The following is a 14951-nucleotide window of genomic DNA, read 5'->3' as shown; positions in this document are numbered from 1 at the left end:
AATGGAAATAATACTTCTACTACCTTATGAGGTTATTACAGGGAGGACATTATGTAAGTTTTAAAGCACTCTATGCATATGAATTATTATTTCTTAATTCTTTCTCCTTAGAGGAATGGTGTGCACACAGTGCTCTCCAATTTTCTCTTTTCTTTCATTAATAATACATAAATTGGCTAAGTCTATGGAAGTGGATCCCTTTCTAGTTTAGTTGGTCTTTTTAGGATGTCACAATTTAGTGACTGAGTATAGAAGGTATAGAATATTCTTTAGTTATAATCTTGGGACAGCGCCACTTGGCGCAGTAGGTGAGAGCACCATCCCTGAAGTCAGGAGGACCTGAGTTCAAATGTGGCCTCTTACTAGCTGTATGACTCTGGGCAAGTCACTTAATCCCAATTGTCTCAGCAAAAAAAAAAAGAGGGGGGGGTTATTATAATCTTTAGAGTCCTAGGAAGTACATGTGTATGTGTATGAGTATGTGTATGTGTGTGTGTGTGTGTGTGTGTGTGTGTGTGTGTACTACTTTACTAGCTGCTAAGAATACTAATAGCCCTACACTCAAGGAGTTTCCATTCTATTGGCTAGGACGACACACACACACACACACACACACACACACACACAAATAGATATGCCTAATAAAGACAAAAGGGAGAAACAGTACTAACAGTGATGACAGGATAAGGAAAGGTTTTGTATAGTAGTGGTAGTCCAGCTGCATCTTGGAGAAAGTGAGGGATTCTTTAAGATAGAGGTGAATATGGGCAGCTAGATGGTGCAGTGGATAGAGTACTAGTCCTGAAGTCAGGAAGACCTGAGTTCAAATCTGGCCTCAATTGTTTCAGCAAAAAAAAAAAAAAAAAAAAAAAAAAAAGATAGAGGTGAGTTGGTAATGAATTCCAGGATTGGTTTACAGCCAATGAAAAGACATCAAGATGGGAGATGAAATGCTATGGTTCAGGAAGAGAAGGCAGCTTTAGGTGGACTATATAGTAGGGGATATATCTTATATATATGATATATATGTAAGGGATATATATATATACACACACACACATATATATGTATATATATATATATATATATATATATATATATTTTGATATATAAAATTATATGTATATATGAGGTATCTATCTATTTATAACCTGGAAGTTTAGGTTGTGAAAGGCTACTAAGGTTAAAGGAATTTATATTTTTTGCTAGAGGCGATAGAGACCTACTGGAGTTTATTTAATGGAGGAAAGACAGGATCAGATCTAAACTTAAGAAAAATCACTTTGATAACTATACAGAGGATATTGTGAAGTAGAGAGGGATTTGAGGCACAGAGACTGATTCCATTGCAGTGGTTCAAGGAAGATAGGATGAAGTCTTGAATGAAAGTTATGACTGTGGATGTGGAGAAAAGGGTTTGGAGGCAAGATATGTGGAAGAAGAAATGAAGAGGTTTGCCAGCAGCTTGGATATGTGGAGTGGAAGAGAATAGAAAGCTTATGATAATGCCAGGATTGGAGAATTGGTGGTGCTTTTGACAAGAAATAGGGACATTTGGGAGTGGGGTAGGTTTGAGCGGGAAAGATAATGAGTTGTTATGGATCTCTATGAGCAATTTTCCATTTTCATTCCCCCACGAAGGAGTCTTCTTCTCAGCTGTTGGAGGATAGAACAAACTTGGAAAGCAAGTGTTATGGTCATCCATGTAGGGTTCCACAACTGCATTAAACCAATAGATCACTCCTTGACAAAGAGGTAGATGTTATCTGTGAAAAGACCTACTGCCCATGACCAAGCAAAGGGTCACATTAATTCATTTCATAGTGGAGTCTGAACCTTGAATTCCTCCTTAGGCATATGGTGAGATCTCAATTATGTGGAAATGACTCATGAAGGTATAATATAGAAATTATTGATACAGAAATCTCTGCTAGATTATTTCCCTTATACTTCTCTCCTATCTGGATGACTTTTATAGTGTCAAACATTTTAAAGAACCCCTTAATAGATTTCTACTACTTTTCCCATGTGGATATAAACATAGAATAATTTTGCCATGGGAATAGGTATTTTTTGCTACTCTCTTGCTGTTTTTGGGATCATATGAAAACCCAAGAAAGTCATAGGTTCTTTTGCTTGAAGTTCCTGAAAAGAATTTAACTGAGGTAGTCTGTTATGCAGATTTAGTCCTTTTCTGCTTTTCCTCTCTTTTTTGCCTCATATTCATTTATGTTGTGAAAATCTATTTCTTTCTCTGAGTGTGACTGTCTCTGGTGGTGGTAGATTTCCAGTCTCCTTCAGAGGAAAAATCCAGATGACTCCAGAGATTTCTGAGAGGCCTAGTATATTTAGAAAATTCTGTTCTAAAGAAATATTGGGAGAGAGAAGGAATGTAAAAAGAATCTTTAACAAGGAAGAATTAGGTGCTGAGATGAAAGACATCCAGAAGTTGAGAGGGAATAGTAACTGGAATTATGAAGCTGACATTGGAATTCTCATAATAACTCACATTTATGTAGAGCTGTTAACAATTAACAACCTAGTGAGTTAGGTAATAAAGTATTATTATCTTAATTTTACAGATAAGGAAATTAAATGGACTAATTTTTCAACTAGTTAGTATTAAAGCCAAGAACCGAAGCCAGTTCTCCTGATTTTTAGGTCTGTCACTCTCTCTACTACATCATTTTTTTCATTTGGATAAAAATCTATCAGCAAATTCAAAAGGGAACAGTGAGGGTATTACTTAAAGCATGGATCAGTGGTGGGGCTTTGGGTCATTTTGTGTGCCAATATGCAACATAAAGAACTTGGCAACAGTGAGGTCTAGTCAGTTAATTCTATTTAATGAGTCAAAAAAGTGACTCCTATCACGTGATTGATAAATTGTAATAATAGAGTTAGCAGAAAAGAAAAGACATAGTTGCTCTAGTAAAATTATAAAAAAACTAGTGACAAGAACTCTTATAACTCTTGTGAAGGTGAATATTGAAAATTATCTTTGCATGTATTTAGAAAAATAAAATACCATTAAAAATTCTAATAACTCTTGGAAGTATTTTGAAGTCTTATTGTCCAGGGTCACTTGGCTATTAAGTATTAAATGTTAAATGTTTAAGGCCAGCTTTGAACTCAAATCTTTCTGACTCCAGGGTTAGCGCTCTATTCATTGCACTACCTAGTTACCTCCCATCCTTCTCTTTCAGAATCTACAAAAATCTTCATGTATTAATTGCCCTTTCTTGAATAAAACATTTTTCCTGTTTTAATGATTAATATTTTAATAGTATTATTTTCCATTGCAAAATATGAATCCTTAATTTTATTTTTGTGAGCCTTTCTCCCCATGTCACTTTTTCATGCTTTATCATCATTTTGTGATTTTTCTCCCAAGTTTTTGTGGCATTTAATTCATAAAGGATCCACTCAAAATACTAGAAATCTTCCTCTAGTTCTTTTAATATATGATACCAATTCAATACTTAGGCTATTCATGTCTTATCCCCTTTTCTTGCTGTGTGACCACTTTTTGTCCTTTTCCACAGATAGCTGTTTCTAGTACATATGATTGTTGGTAAAAAATTGCAGTCTTCTTATTCATATTATAGGTGTCTACACTGTCTTTTGGGTCATCTATAATTTTGATTCTTTGATGATTGTTATTCTTTGACTTCATGTAATTCTATGATCTATTCCATGATTATGCTATTCTATGATTCTATGATATTCATGATCTATGATTTCTATAATAGACATATTATATCACTGGAGAAATACTGGTATTAAAAAGTGTCCTTTATAGCAATAATAAGCAGCTTGGGAACATTAAAAATGCAGTACATTTTACCAATTATAATTTCAGACAATCTCTACTCAAATTTAGGTGCAGTTTGTTGTTCATATGTAATGTCTGTCTAAGGGATTAGCTTGTTCAGTGGACTGCCACTGTCTAAGGCATTAAAAAAACCTTGACAATATGAATTTTTCATCCACTTTTTTTAAACTGTAGATGCTTGTGTCAGTCTCTTGAATTACTATGAATTTTATCAAAGAAGTATTTTGCAATACTTAGGACTAGATGTAATTAGTACAGCAGGTAAATGTCTGGCAAAATGCTATATTTTAATCATATCATGGTTTTAAATAGTTTTGTGTATTAGCTTAGGAATATAACCACATTTATATTTGTTTCCATGGAAAAATGTGTACTGAATTTCAAATGACAAAACCTTCCTTTTTAAAAAAAATTAAAAACCTTTTATTTTAACAGTATATTATTTTTCCAATTACATGTAAATATCGTTTTCAACATTTATTTTTGCAAGTTTTGAGTTCCAAATTTTTTCTCTTCTCCCTCCCTTTCTAAGACAGCAAGCAATCTTATATAGTTTATACATATACAGTTATTTTAACATATTTCCATATGAGTCATGTTAGGAAAGAAAAATTAAAAAAAAAATAAAAAAAAAAGAAAAAAGAAAAAAAAAAAAGGAAAGAAAAATTAGAACAAAAGGAAAAACTACAAGAAAGAAAAAACAAAAAAAGATGAAAATAGTGTGCTTTGATTTGCATTCAGTCTCCATAGTTCTTTCTCTGGATGCAGATAGCATTTTTCATCCAAAGTATATCGGAGTTGTATTGGATCAATGTATTGCTGAGAAGAGCAACATCTATCATAATTGATTATCACACAATCTTGCTATTAGTTGAATAACAAATTTTCAAATGAGTTTTTCCCTTACAATTCAGCTTTTGTTTTTATGAATATCTTTTCAAGAAAGAAAAGGGGAAGAATTTGACAAATTGACTTAAAAATGAGAGTAAATATTTTATGAACATCTGTAGTGACTTGCCCAGGGTCACATAACCAGTAAATGGCTGAGACCAGATTTGAATTCATGCCTTCTTCACTCAGGCCGGTCTTCTATCCACTATGCCATCTAGCTGCCTATATTTCAAGATTGAGGAATTGCTTTATCCATAGTAGTGATATAGAGTAAGATTGGAAAGATCCAGATGTAGATAGACTGCTGGACACTAAACAAGAAAATAAAGGTAGATAGCTGTACCATGCCATGGGTTCAAGATGCTCTGCATCATTTCTTGGGCAGCTAGTGATTTTCAGTGCTAGACTTGGACAATGGATATTCCCAGATCTCATGGTAGAGAAAAATCAAGAAATCGTTTTCATCTTCCCTTTAGGATTTTACCATTTTGAATGTATGTCTCATGGAATTTTCAGGGGACTGACCATATTTCAGTAATATATCTAGAAGGTAGTAGAAAAAATGAACTATTAGTGTTACCTAGATGATCTCATTATCTTTGGAAAGACTTTAGAATAAGACTGATAAAAATATTTGTTTTCATACTTCTTCATGGTGATCTAACATGCAACATTTCTCCCAGGTAGTATATTAGTATTTTTATAAAGAAGATAGCTGACCATATGTAAAGAAATTCCAGGAAATAATGATTTTTCAAGGATTTGGTGACATTTATTGAAAATTTGTGAAGAATTATACTATTGTGTCTAAATGTTTCAGTGATGTCACTCATGCATCTGGAGCTGGATGTCCTGCAGAATCCCAGTTGACAGTTGGCCCTTCATACATATTCCCCATATGTGGACACTTTGGGCATGTTTATTCTTACCACTGATAGTGGGGTTCCCTATTGCCTCTAGGATCAAATACAGAATCCTTTGTGTGACATTCAAGGTCTTTCATACCCCCTCTCTTTCCACCTCCACCCTTTCCAGTCTAAATCTTTCTATGTTTTCATTAAATGTCTTTCCTTTGAACTAATGTATGGCCAAGCTAACCAGAGAAAAAGTATAAATAAATAGGTTCTCATAAGCTCATGAAAAATTGCTCATGAGCAGTTTTTTTTTTAATGTGGATATAGACCCACAGAATATCTTCCATCTAGATTATACCTTTTGGGGGCTCCAGGTTTTAAGAGGGGGCTGGTCTAGGTGTTACATAATATAATTTTCATAGGATCATTTATTTGGAACTGGAAGGGACCTTGAGAGACCATCAAGTCCTCAAATCCAAAGCCCACCCATTTCATTTTGTAGATGAAGAATCTTGAGGTTGAGTGATTTGCCCAGGGTCACACAGCAATTAAGTGTTTGAGTCATGATTTGAACTCAAGTCATTGGACTTCAAGCCCAATATTCATAAATAATAATAATAGCAGCTAACATTTATATAGTGCTTTAAAATTGCATATATTATCTTTTTTGATATTTAGAACAGTGATTATCAGCATAATTTTGATAATTTGATTATCATTATATTCTATACAGTGCTATTAAACTTCTCCTGTAAAAAATATGTATCTTTTTGAAAGATGATAATTTCTAAAGGAATTTTATTTGGTTATATTCTAATAGCTCCTGAATCTTTTTTTCCCCTTCCAGATGAAAACATTTGTTTTTGTTTTTGTTTTTTTCCCAGGAAATGTTTTCACATTTCACCTACTGGACAGAAATATTAATTTTGAAGCCATATAATAGATAAATATTTTTTTGCAAATATTTGCATCCATTAAGGCAGATTGCTTTTATGACATCAGTTTGGATAGTGTAACTCTTTTTTTCCACAGAGCTAACTAAAAATCATCCATCCATTTGCTTTCATGAAAATATTCATGTCTTACAAAATCTTTGTAATGGTAGGAATAGTTAAGGTGAATTGGTGGGGGTGAGAATTTGTCCAAATTTTACATTTTGGCAAGAAATAGATCTATTTTCCTTTCATCTTTTTTTATTTGTAAGGATGAGAAATATAGGAAAACAAAGAAGCCAGAGCCATTTATTTTAAAAATCACCAGCTCAGAAAAGGAAAGTGATGCTTCCGTTTGTTTTTGGCTTTGCTTACTGGCTTAACCATCTGGAACGTTTGGGCAGCAGTGATCTGCAATATTATTGGGAACAGATCCATTTCTTTGCCCTGCCCAAAATGTTCATCTTCTTTAATACAATTTGGTTAAAATATATTTTTATAATTGACATTTTACATTTGGAGCCTGAGGATAGTGTATACATATACCTTAGATTGGTTCTTTCTGGTATTGGAATACTCCAGGACAGTCTGTCTTTTTGGAACCATTTTTTTCCCCAGGCAACTGCAGCTTCCTAGTTCTGTGGATGCTTTTGAAACTAACATGACTCTTATCTGTCAGAGTAAATTGCATTTAAAAACAACAGTCTAATTCTAATCCATGTAAATTGTGAACTTTTGTAAAAAAAATTTTACATAAAGTTGGTTTTAGAAATATTCATTATTTAATCTTATCAATTGCAATGATCATGATTTTGTATTTGTTTTATGAGAAAAAAATGAAGTTCAAGGCTAGGTTCACAAATTCTTAGGAGCTATATGTGATTAATATGAAGGACCACCATTGAGGCCTGAATGTTCCTTTTCATATATCCCCCTCATATATATAGGTATGTGTTTGTGTATGTGTATGTATGTTTGTGTGCATTTGTGTATGTATTAAGAAGGATGAATGAATCTGTTGTTGAAGAAGTGTACTTTATAATGAGAAGTACTCTATGTTGCCCAAGACTCGTAAATTTTAGTATTGCCAGCTAGGGATTTTAATGTAGCAGCCTGAGAAGATTTATTTCTTAGATCCATGTTTTCAGTCACAAAGAACACAAGGACTTTATATAAAGTAAGCAGCATGATGTTGAAATGTTCTAAAATAAAATGAACCCTGAACAGAACAATAAGGCAGAGGAATAAGGAGAGGAGATCGGAGAATGAAAATGGATTATGTCCTAGGATTTTTGGTGTTGCTTCTCTTAATTAATTAAAGAAAAGGCAACATTCTTCTATGTATGGTTCTGTAATGAATTATGTAAGATTAGTACTTTTTTTTCCCTTGCTGTATGTGCAGAGACAAGTGAACCATTGCAGGAACATGAAAACCTTTTGAAAAGCATTTTGGCCAGACGGGATTTGGTTTATAAATGTTTTGAACTATTCTCCCCATACAACCTTTTGCCTGTGAAACTACTGCAGTCCTTTCAAACTTTCTGGACTATCATAGTTTAGGTCAAATTGGAGAGCTGATTCATAGCAATCTAGTCTAAAGAAACAATTGCATAAGTCTTTGGCTGGCCTCAGTACTTCAAAGGCAAATATTATTTCTCTACAATACTTGAAACAAACATTTTTCTGTTGGAAATGTTTGCTAGTGAAACAAATGTTTGTCTTTCAAATTTACAATTGAGCTGTTAAGACAGTGCCAAACAAAATGTTCCTTTGTCAGAGATACATTTTATTAATGCTTACCAATGCAGATATTACTAATGAATAATAATAAAGTAGATTACTTTTAGAACTATGTTAATCTCATCATTTAAGGTTTTGCCTACAGCCTACACATTTTAAAAGGCACATCTGATATTGACTCATAAGACTGTTTAGGATTTATAATGTGACCATGTTTCACCTTATTTTAGGAGTTGTCTTCTTTTTTCTCCAAAAAACAAAGTTGTGCATTGATTAGTTATAGCAAGGAATTATTAATTCTGGGTTTTAAGTAACTAGAAAAATATCATTAATAAAATGTTTTTCTATTTCAAAAGATCCCTGATTAAATTAGGATTGATGTTTTTATTAACTGGCATATATTGTCATCCTTTTGAAACCCTTAGAGGGTTTCACGTGTTGCTGTGGTCCAAAACCACACATGATTTGATGGTTAACTTTCTGGTAATACAATCAATAAACAAACATTTATTTTTGAGCTCCTTGAGGGCAGGTTTTTTATCCCCAGCACTTAGCTTGATGTTTGACACAAAGTAGCATTTAATAAATGTTTATTGACTAACATACACAATTGTATAATATTTATCAAAATTTATTAACTGATGGACAAAATTGTGCCAGGAATTTAAGATACAAAGACAAAAGTGAAATTCTATGGAGACTTAGACTCAAGGAATCTAGGCAGAGAAAACAATATGTGCATACATACATGCAGATATGTACAAAATACATACAAGATCATTTGGGTGGGCATTAGAACTGGCTTTGTGATGCTTGAGCAAAAACTAGGGATTTAATTATTTGGGGTAAAAAAGAAGTACTTTCACAGCATGGGTCCCAATCAGTTCTAAGACACATTAATGCTAGTTTGGATGGACCAGAGAGTATATGGATGAGAATGACATATAACTTGACTGGAATGACAAACTGGAACTAGTGGGCATCCCCTCAATTTTTAATTTTTTGCCACCATAAAAAAAGTGACTCTAGATATTTTTATATATGTAGGTCCCTTTCCCCTTTTTATAATTTCTTTAGGATATAGATCTGATGGTGAATTCCTCTATACTTTGACAGATGGATCTTTGATTCTACTAATGGGGCTATTGACTCTAATAGTGCAGAGTTCAGATTCATTGACTCTTATGCTAAGTGATTCTGGTCCATGCCTTCCCATCAACTACTTACTGGGCATTTACTCAATGTACCATACATCTTTAAAGATTCTTCTTGGAATTTCCTCTTGCTAAAGGACTTTAATCCAGTTTCCTCCTATTTTAATCCTGAAATCATGTACCTTGATTGCCCGTTTTCTTACTTTCCCATCCATACAAATGATGAGGAAATACAACCATTAAAGTTATAGAATTATGCACCTATAAAACATAAAAGAACTCACTTAGACTCATGAAATTTTTCTCTTCTTCAATCCCATTACATTTACTGTCTGTACTCATTCTGGAATTTGATCATATTCTTTTATTCTCATTCTGGAATTTGGTTATATTCTTTTATTTTCTGATATACATATACATTTTCTGATATATAAAATATGCATATGTATCTTGTTTGCTTCAACAAAAGTATAAGTTTTTTGAGGGCAGGTCTCATATCATAGATTCATCTCTCCCACATTTTTTAACAGTGTTAGGCACATTGGAGGTGCTCAGAAAATATTCACAGAATTTAATACCCTCTGACTCTGAGCAGAAATATTACTAAACTGAGATAGAATTATAATTAGCTTCAGATCTGGAAGAGACTTAGCAAACCATATAGTCCAAATTCCTTGTTTTATAGAGAAAAGAATATAAGAAAACCTGGTTTGGAGGAGGGAGAGGGGTACATACTCTGGACAGAATCACTCATGCACTAAACCCTTGGTGATTGATTGGAGATATTGGAGATAAATTGAGGACACTATAATTGGAACTTTAAAGATGATTCCACCAATTGGCAACCAAAATATGACAGATCAGACCTTAATAGAACTGAAGTATAAAAGTGCTCCTGCAAAGATAATGGAAGAAAAGGGACACAGGGAGGCATGGACATCTATTAGAAACCATACCATGCTCTGAAGTTAATGGAATACAATCTGGATGACTGACAAACAAAATAGCAGCATTAAAAGCTGCTGCCAAAGAGATTGAATAAGCAAAAGACTGAAATAATGATAAACTTGTGTGCACAATGGGACAGAAATTGTCACTCTAGGTAGGAATAAATGAATGAATTGCTGATTGGAAAGAAAATGGCTATAAAGTAGGGATATTGTCCATATCGAGTAACTTTACTGGATAAGATGATTCAGGACATTGGTATCAAGTGGAAGATTTTTCTGTTTATTAAGAATGTAAAGGCAATATGGGAGTTCAGAGATGAGCCAGACAAGAAACTAAAAAATGAGAAGATTCAATTAATGGTTGCAGATGTTAAATTTGGCTTTAGACAGTATTTGGTTAAACTCTGTCTTGAAACCTCTACACTATTCTTACCCTTTCCCTTCCTCTTCTTTCCCCCCACTTTGATTTAGACCTATATTCCATGACTATCTTTGGCCTTCCCTCTCCCTATTTTGTTGGTGAACTTTCTACATTTTTCTATATGTTGATGTTTTAAATTTCTCTTAAAAGAATATAAGTAAATTCTTTTGTTATATTTTTCAGGATTGTATGTATTTAGTCAAATTGTGGATATGGCTCGCTTCAACAATGAGATGATTCAGACCAATTTCAATGATCTTGTGATGAAGTGAGCCATCTATACCCAGAGAGAAAACTGTGGGAATTGAGTATGATTCACAACATAGTATTTTCACTCTTTTTTTTGTTGTTTGCTTATATTTTATTTTCTTTCTCATTTTTTCCTGTTTGATTTGATTTTTCTTGTGCAGCAAGATAATTGTATAAATATATATGCATATATTGAATTTAACATATATTTCTACCATGTTTAACATATATTGGATTACCTGCTATCTAGAGGAAGGAGTGGAGGAAAGGGAAAATTGGAACACAAGGTTTTACAAGAGTTAATGTTGAAAAATTATCCATGCATATGTTTTTTTTTAATAACTTTTTATTGATAGAACGCATGCCAGGGTAATTTTTTAAGCATTATCCCTTGCATTCACTTCTGTTCCGATTTTTCCCCTCCCTCCCTCCACTCCTTCCCCCAGATGGCAAGTAGTCCTTTACATGTTGAATGGGTTGCAGTATATCCTAGATACAATATATGTGTGCAGAACTGAACAGTTTTCTTGTTGCACAGGGAGAATTGAATTCAAAAGGTATAAATAACCCGGGAAGAAAAACAAAAATGCAAGCAGTTTATATTCATTTCCCAGTGTTCTTTCTCTGGGTGTAGCTGCTTCTGTTCATCTTTGATCAATTAAGGCTCTCTTTATCGAAGAGATCCACTTCCATCAGAATACATCCTCAAACAGTATCGTTGTTGAGGTATATAATGATCTCCTGGTTCTGCTCATTTCACTCAGCATCAGTTCATGTAAGTCTCGCCAGTCCTCTCTGTATTCATTCTGCTGGTCATTCCTTATAGAACAATAATATTCCATAACGTTCATATACCACAATTTACTCAACCATTCTCCAATTGATGGACATCCTTTCATTTTCCAGCTTCTAGCCACTACAAACAGGCATGCATATGTTTTGAAAATAAAAAGCTTTAATTAAAAAAGTGGTAAAATAAAAAAAAATCTATATCAAATTGCATGCCTTCTTCAAGGAGGAGGGAGGGGAAAGAGAGGGAGAGAATTAGAAACTCAATTTTTAATGTTAACAAAAATTGTTTACATGTAATTGAGGAAAGAAAAAAGATATAAGAAATTCAGATTTTAAAAAAGAATTGTTCATGTTCACTAATCAGAGAAAAGTACATACAGCTTTGTGTAAAGTTCAGTTAAATTTTATCTGCCATAATTTGTGTCTTGGATTCCAAGAAATCAACCATGCTGCTTGACTGTTCACATGGCTTGGATAAATGGAAATCTACTATTTTTTTTTTTTCTGGTGAGATGGAGGATCTACCAGGTCTTCTCATACAGAACTTGCCATATACCCCCCCCCCCCCCCCCCCCCCCCCCCCGATTAAGTAGTAAGTTGGGAGAGCGATTCAGAATGTGAAAAACTCATGTTCTCAGAACCAAAAGGAGTGGTTTATGAAAGGCATGAAAGAGCAGCAGGGTGTGGAAGGGGGGGAGCAAGGGTGGGGTTTAGAGAGTTAGGAAGGAGTCAGGGAGGGTTCTAGGGGAGAGAGAACTTGCATGTGCATTACATATGCTCTAGTATGCCTGCTCAGGAAGAGGCAGTCACTCAACCAGAGAGTCCTTGAAACTAAGAAGTGCTCATTATTTGGGCCCAGGTGCAAAAGAGCAGCCCAAACTTTTGCAAAACAGATCGGATATCCTTGAAGAGTAGCTTTTAGAGTAAAGATATTAGACCCAACTCTCTTTTCTTTTACATTTGAAATTGTGTTGTGATGTTGAAAAGTATTGGACTCTCTACTGCTTTTGGTATTTATATTGCATCTTTCCCAAGGTCTATACCATTGAACTCTTAGGATTTCTGGGTCTTTAATTGTCCCTGAAGAGGAACTTTTTTTTATAAATTATTTTTCCCACATAGGGTGTGAGCTTGAGAGCAGGAACTATCTTACTTTTTCAATTTGTTTTTCTAGCTCTGAGCACAGTGCTTATAAATGTTTAATAAATACTTTTTAAGATTCATTCATTAAAAAAAGAAATGGAGTAAAGACAGAGAAGGTCAAATCTTTGTCTAGCAGTGATAATTATGTAGTAGAAGATATTGTACTGGTGCGAAGGGAACTAATAATTCACTCTTGCATGCCTCCTCACTTTACCTACTCCTCTCACCTCTCAGGGGGGTTGTTTCTTCCTGTCAATTATCTAAGTTATCTAAGTTCCTCTCCTTGGTCTTCCTTTCAAGCAATACTGAAAAAGGTAAAGGGGAGAGGAAAAGGTTAAGGTGGCCATCTTACTAATACTTGTTCACGGCTGACAACTTTCTCTCTCCTCTTCTCCCCAAACCTCTAGGTTCATTTTGTGCCAAAGATCCTCCATATCCATGTTGTTCTCTGCTTTGGGGAAGCTATAAAAATAGAAGTCAGTAATTTCTCTTCAGTTCAGCTCTGAGCTCCCATTGTGCCAAGAAAAGTCCCAGCAGTAATAAAAATCTATTTCTTTCTCTCCCTGTATTGCCCATCATCCACTGCCTCTCAGTTACCTTTTAGCAATGAAACACATATATATCAGAAATGTAGTGGTTAACCACAGCTTTATCTTAATACTGGCTTCAAAGATGATTTTCATTCCTATAAATTTTTTTTAAAAAACTAAACAGATAAACTTTGGAATACATATGCTTTCTCAGGAAGGGGTAAGGGGGAATTGGGAAGGGAATCACCATTTTGAATCTGCCCCTCTGAGTAAGTTCAGCAAAACCACCGTCTGTCTAGACACTCAGCTTGGCTCCAGTCTGGGACATCATGATGATGTCATCGTTAAAGTCCTGTTCTTGTTTCCATGGGGACTTCTTTCCCTGGCTTCTGCTATCCTGGTTTCTCATTCTTCTGCTTCCATTCTCTGGTGAGGCTGTCCCCCAGGCCCCAGGTACAACAGAAAAGTGACCCCCTGATTATTCCCCATCCCTGGTTCTTCTACCTCTTACTTATCTTCCTCCTCCCCCTTTAGAAATAGATGGAGCTCATTTCTTCACCTTTCTCACAGGCTTGTCTCCCCCCTCCCCTTGTTATAAGTTGTTCCCCAGGCATTTAATAAATGCTTATTTTCTTTCTTTCAGCAGGCTAAATAGAATAGCCCTGGTGAACTTCCTAGCTGCCAGTGGGTATTGACTTCCAATGACCCCTTCTGCTTGCAAGATAAAAATAAATAACTTACATAATAGTAAGTTGAAGAACTAGATTTAAATCCAAGCCTTTGGATCCCCAATTTAGTGCTCTTTGAATTACATTTAGAATAGAAACTTGGAGATTCAATTCAATTTATTATCTGCCACATTCAAGGGACTGCACCATGCATTGGGGATAATCAATAAACATTCATTAAGAACTTATATGCCAGGCATAGTACTGAACACTACAAAAAGAGGCAAAAGACAGTCCCTTCCTTCTAGGATCTTACATCATACTGGACAGTAGATGGCATAGGCTTAGGGCCTGTTATACAAATAAATAAAATACCAGATTAATTTCAAGAAGGAGAGATTACCAACAACATGGTGGGGAGGGTTTAGGATAGGATACTCTTCTAATAGAAGATGGGACCTGAAACCACTCTTTAAAAAGAAACTAGGGAAAATTAGGAAGGAGTGTTTTTAGTATGCTATAATTTATTTAATACTCATAGACTATTGAAAATTTGACTTTGAATTAAATAGTTATGCAGATTAATTTTTGTTGTTTTATCTTTTACAGAAGCTGGATTACTAGAACTTCAGAAAAAAATCAAAGAAGCTTTTGAAGTGTTTGACCATGAAGCCAATGACACTGTGGATGTTAGGTTTGGAATTTTTTCTTTTTTTTTCTTTAAATTTTTTATTATAGCTTTTTATTTACAAGATATATACATGGGTAATTTTTCAGCATTGACCCTTGCAA

General features: G+C 34.4%; 1 protein-coding gene across 2 annotated transcripts in view; it reads left to right on the top strand.

The window, feature by feature from the left end:
- Positions 1–14951, top strand: part of EFCAB2 (EF-hand calcium binding domain 2) — a 124171-nt gene that overhangs the window by 29651 nt on the left and 79569 nt on the right. Inside the window, exons 1-2 of one of the 2 annotated variants that reach the window (XM_051993454.1) lie at positions 14144–14238; positions 14769–14853. In XM_051993454.1, the coding sequence (XP_051849414.1) occupies positions 14193–14238; positions 14769–14853 (131 nt within the window). In that variant the 5' untranslated portion in view covers positions 14144–14192. Of the gene's footprint in view, positions 1–14143; positions 14239–14768; positions 14854–14951 lie in introns of those variants that run through there. The other variant, XM_051993455.1, reaches the window with a different exon arrangement.

The sequence above is a fragment of the Antechinus flavipes genome, chromosome 4 (assembly GCF_016432865.1).
Source record: "Antechinus flavipes isolate AdamAnt ecotype Samford, QLD, Australia chromosome 4, AdamAnt_v2, whole genome shotgun sequence".
In the NCBI taxonomy this organism is placed as follows: Eukaryota; Metazoa; Chordata; class Mammalia; order Dasyuromorphia; family Dasyuridae; genus Antechinus; species Antechinus flavipes.
This window is presented reverse-complemented; position numbering and strand designations above follow the sequence as displayed.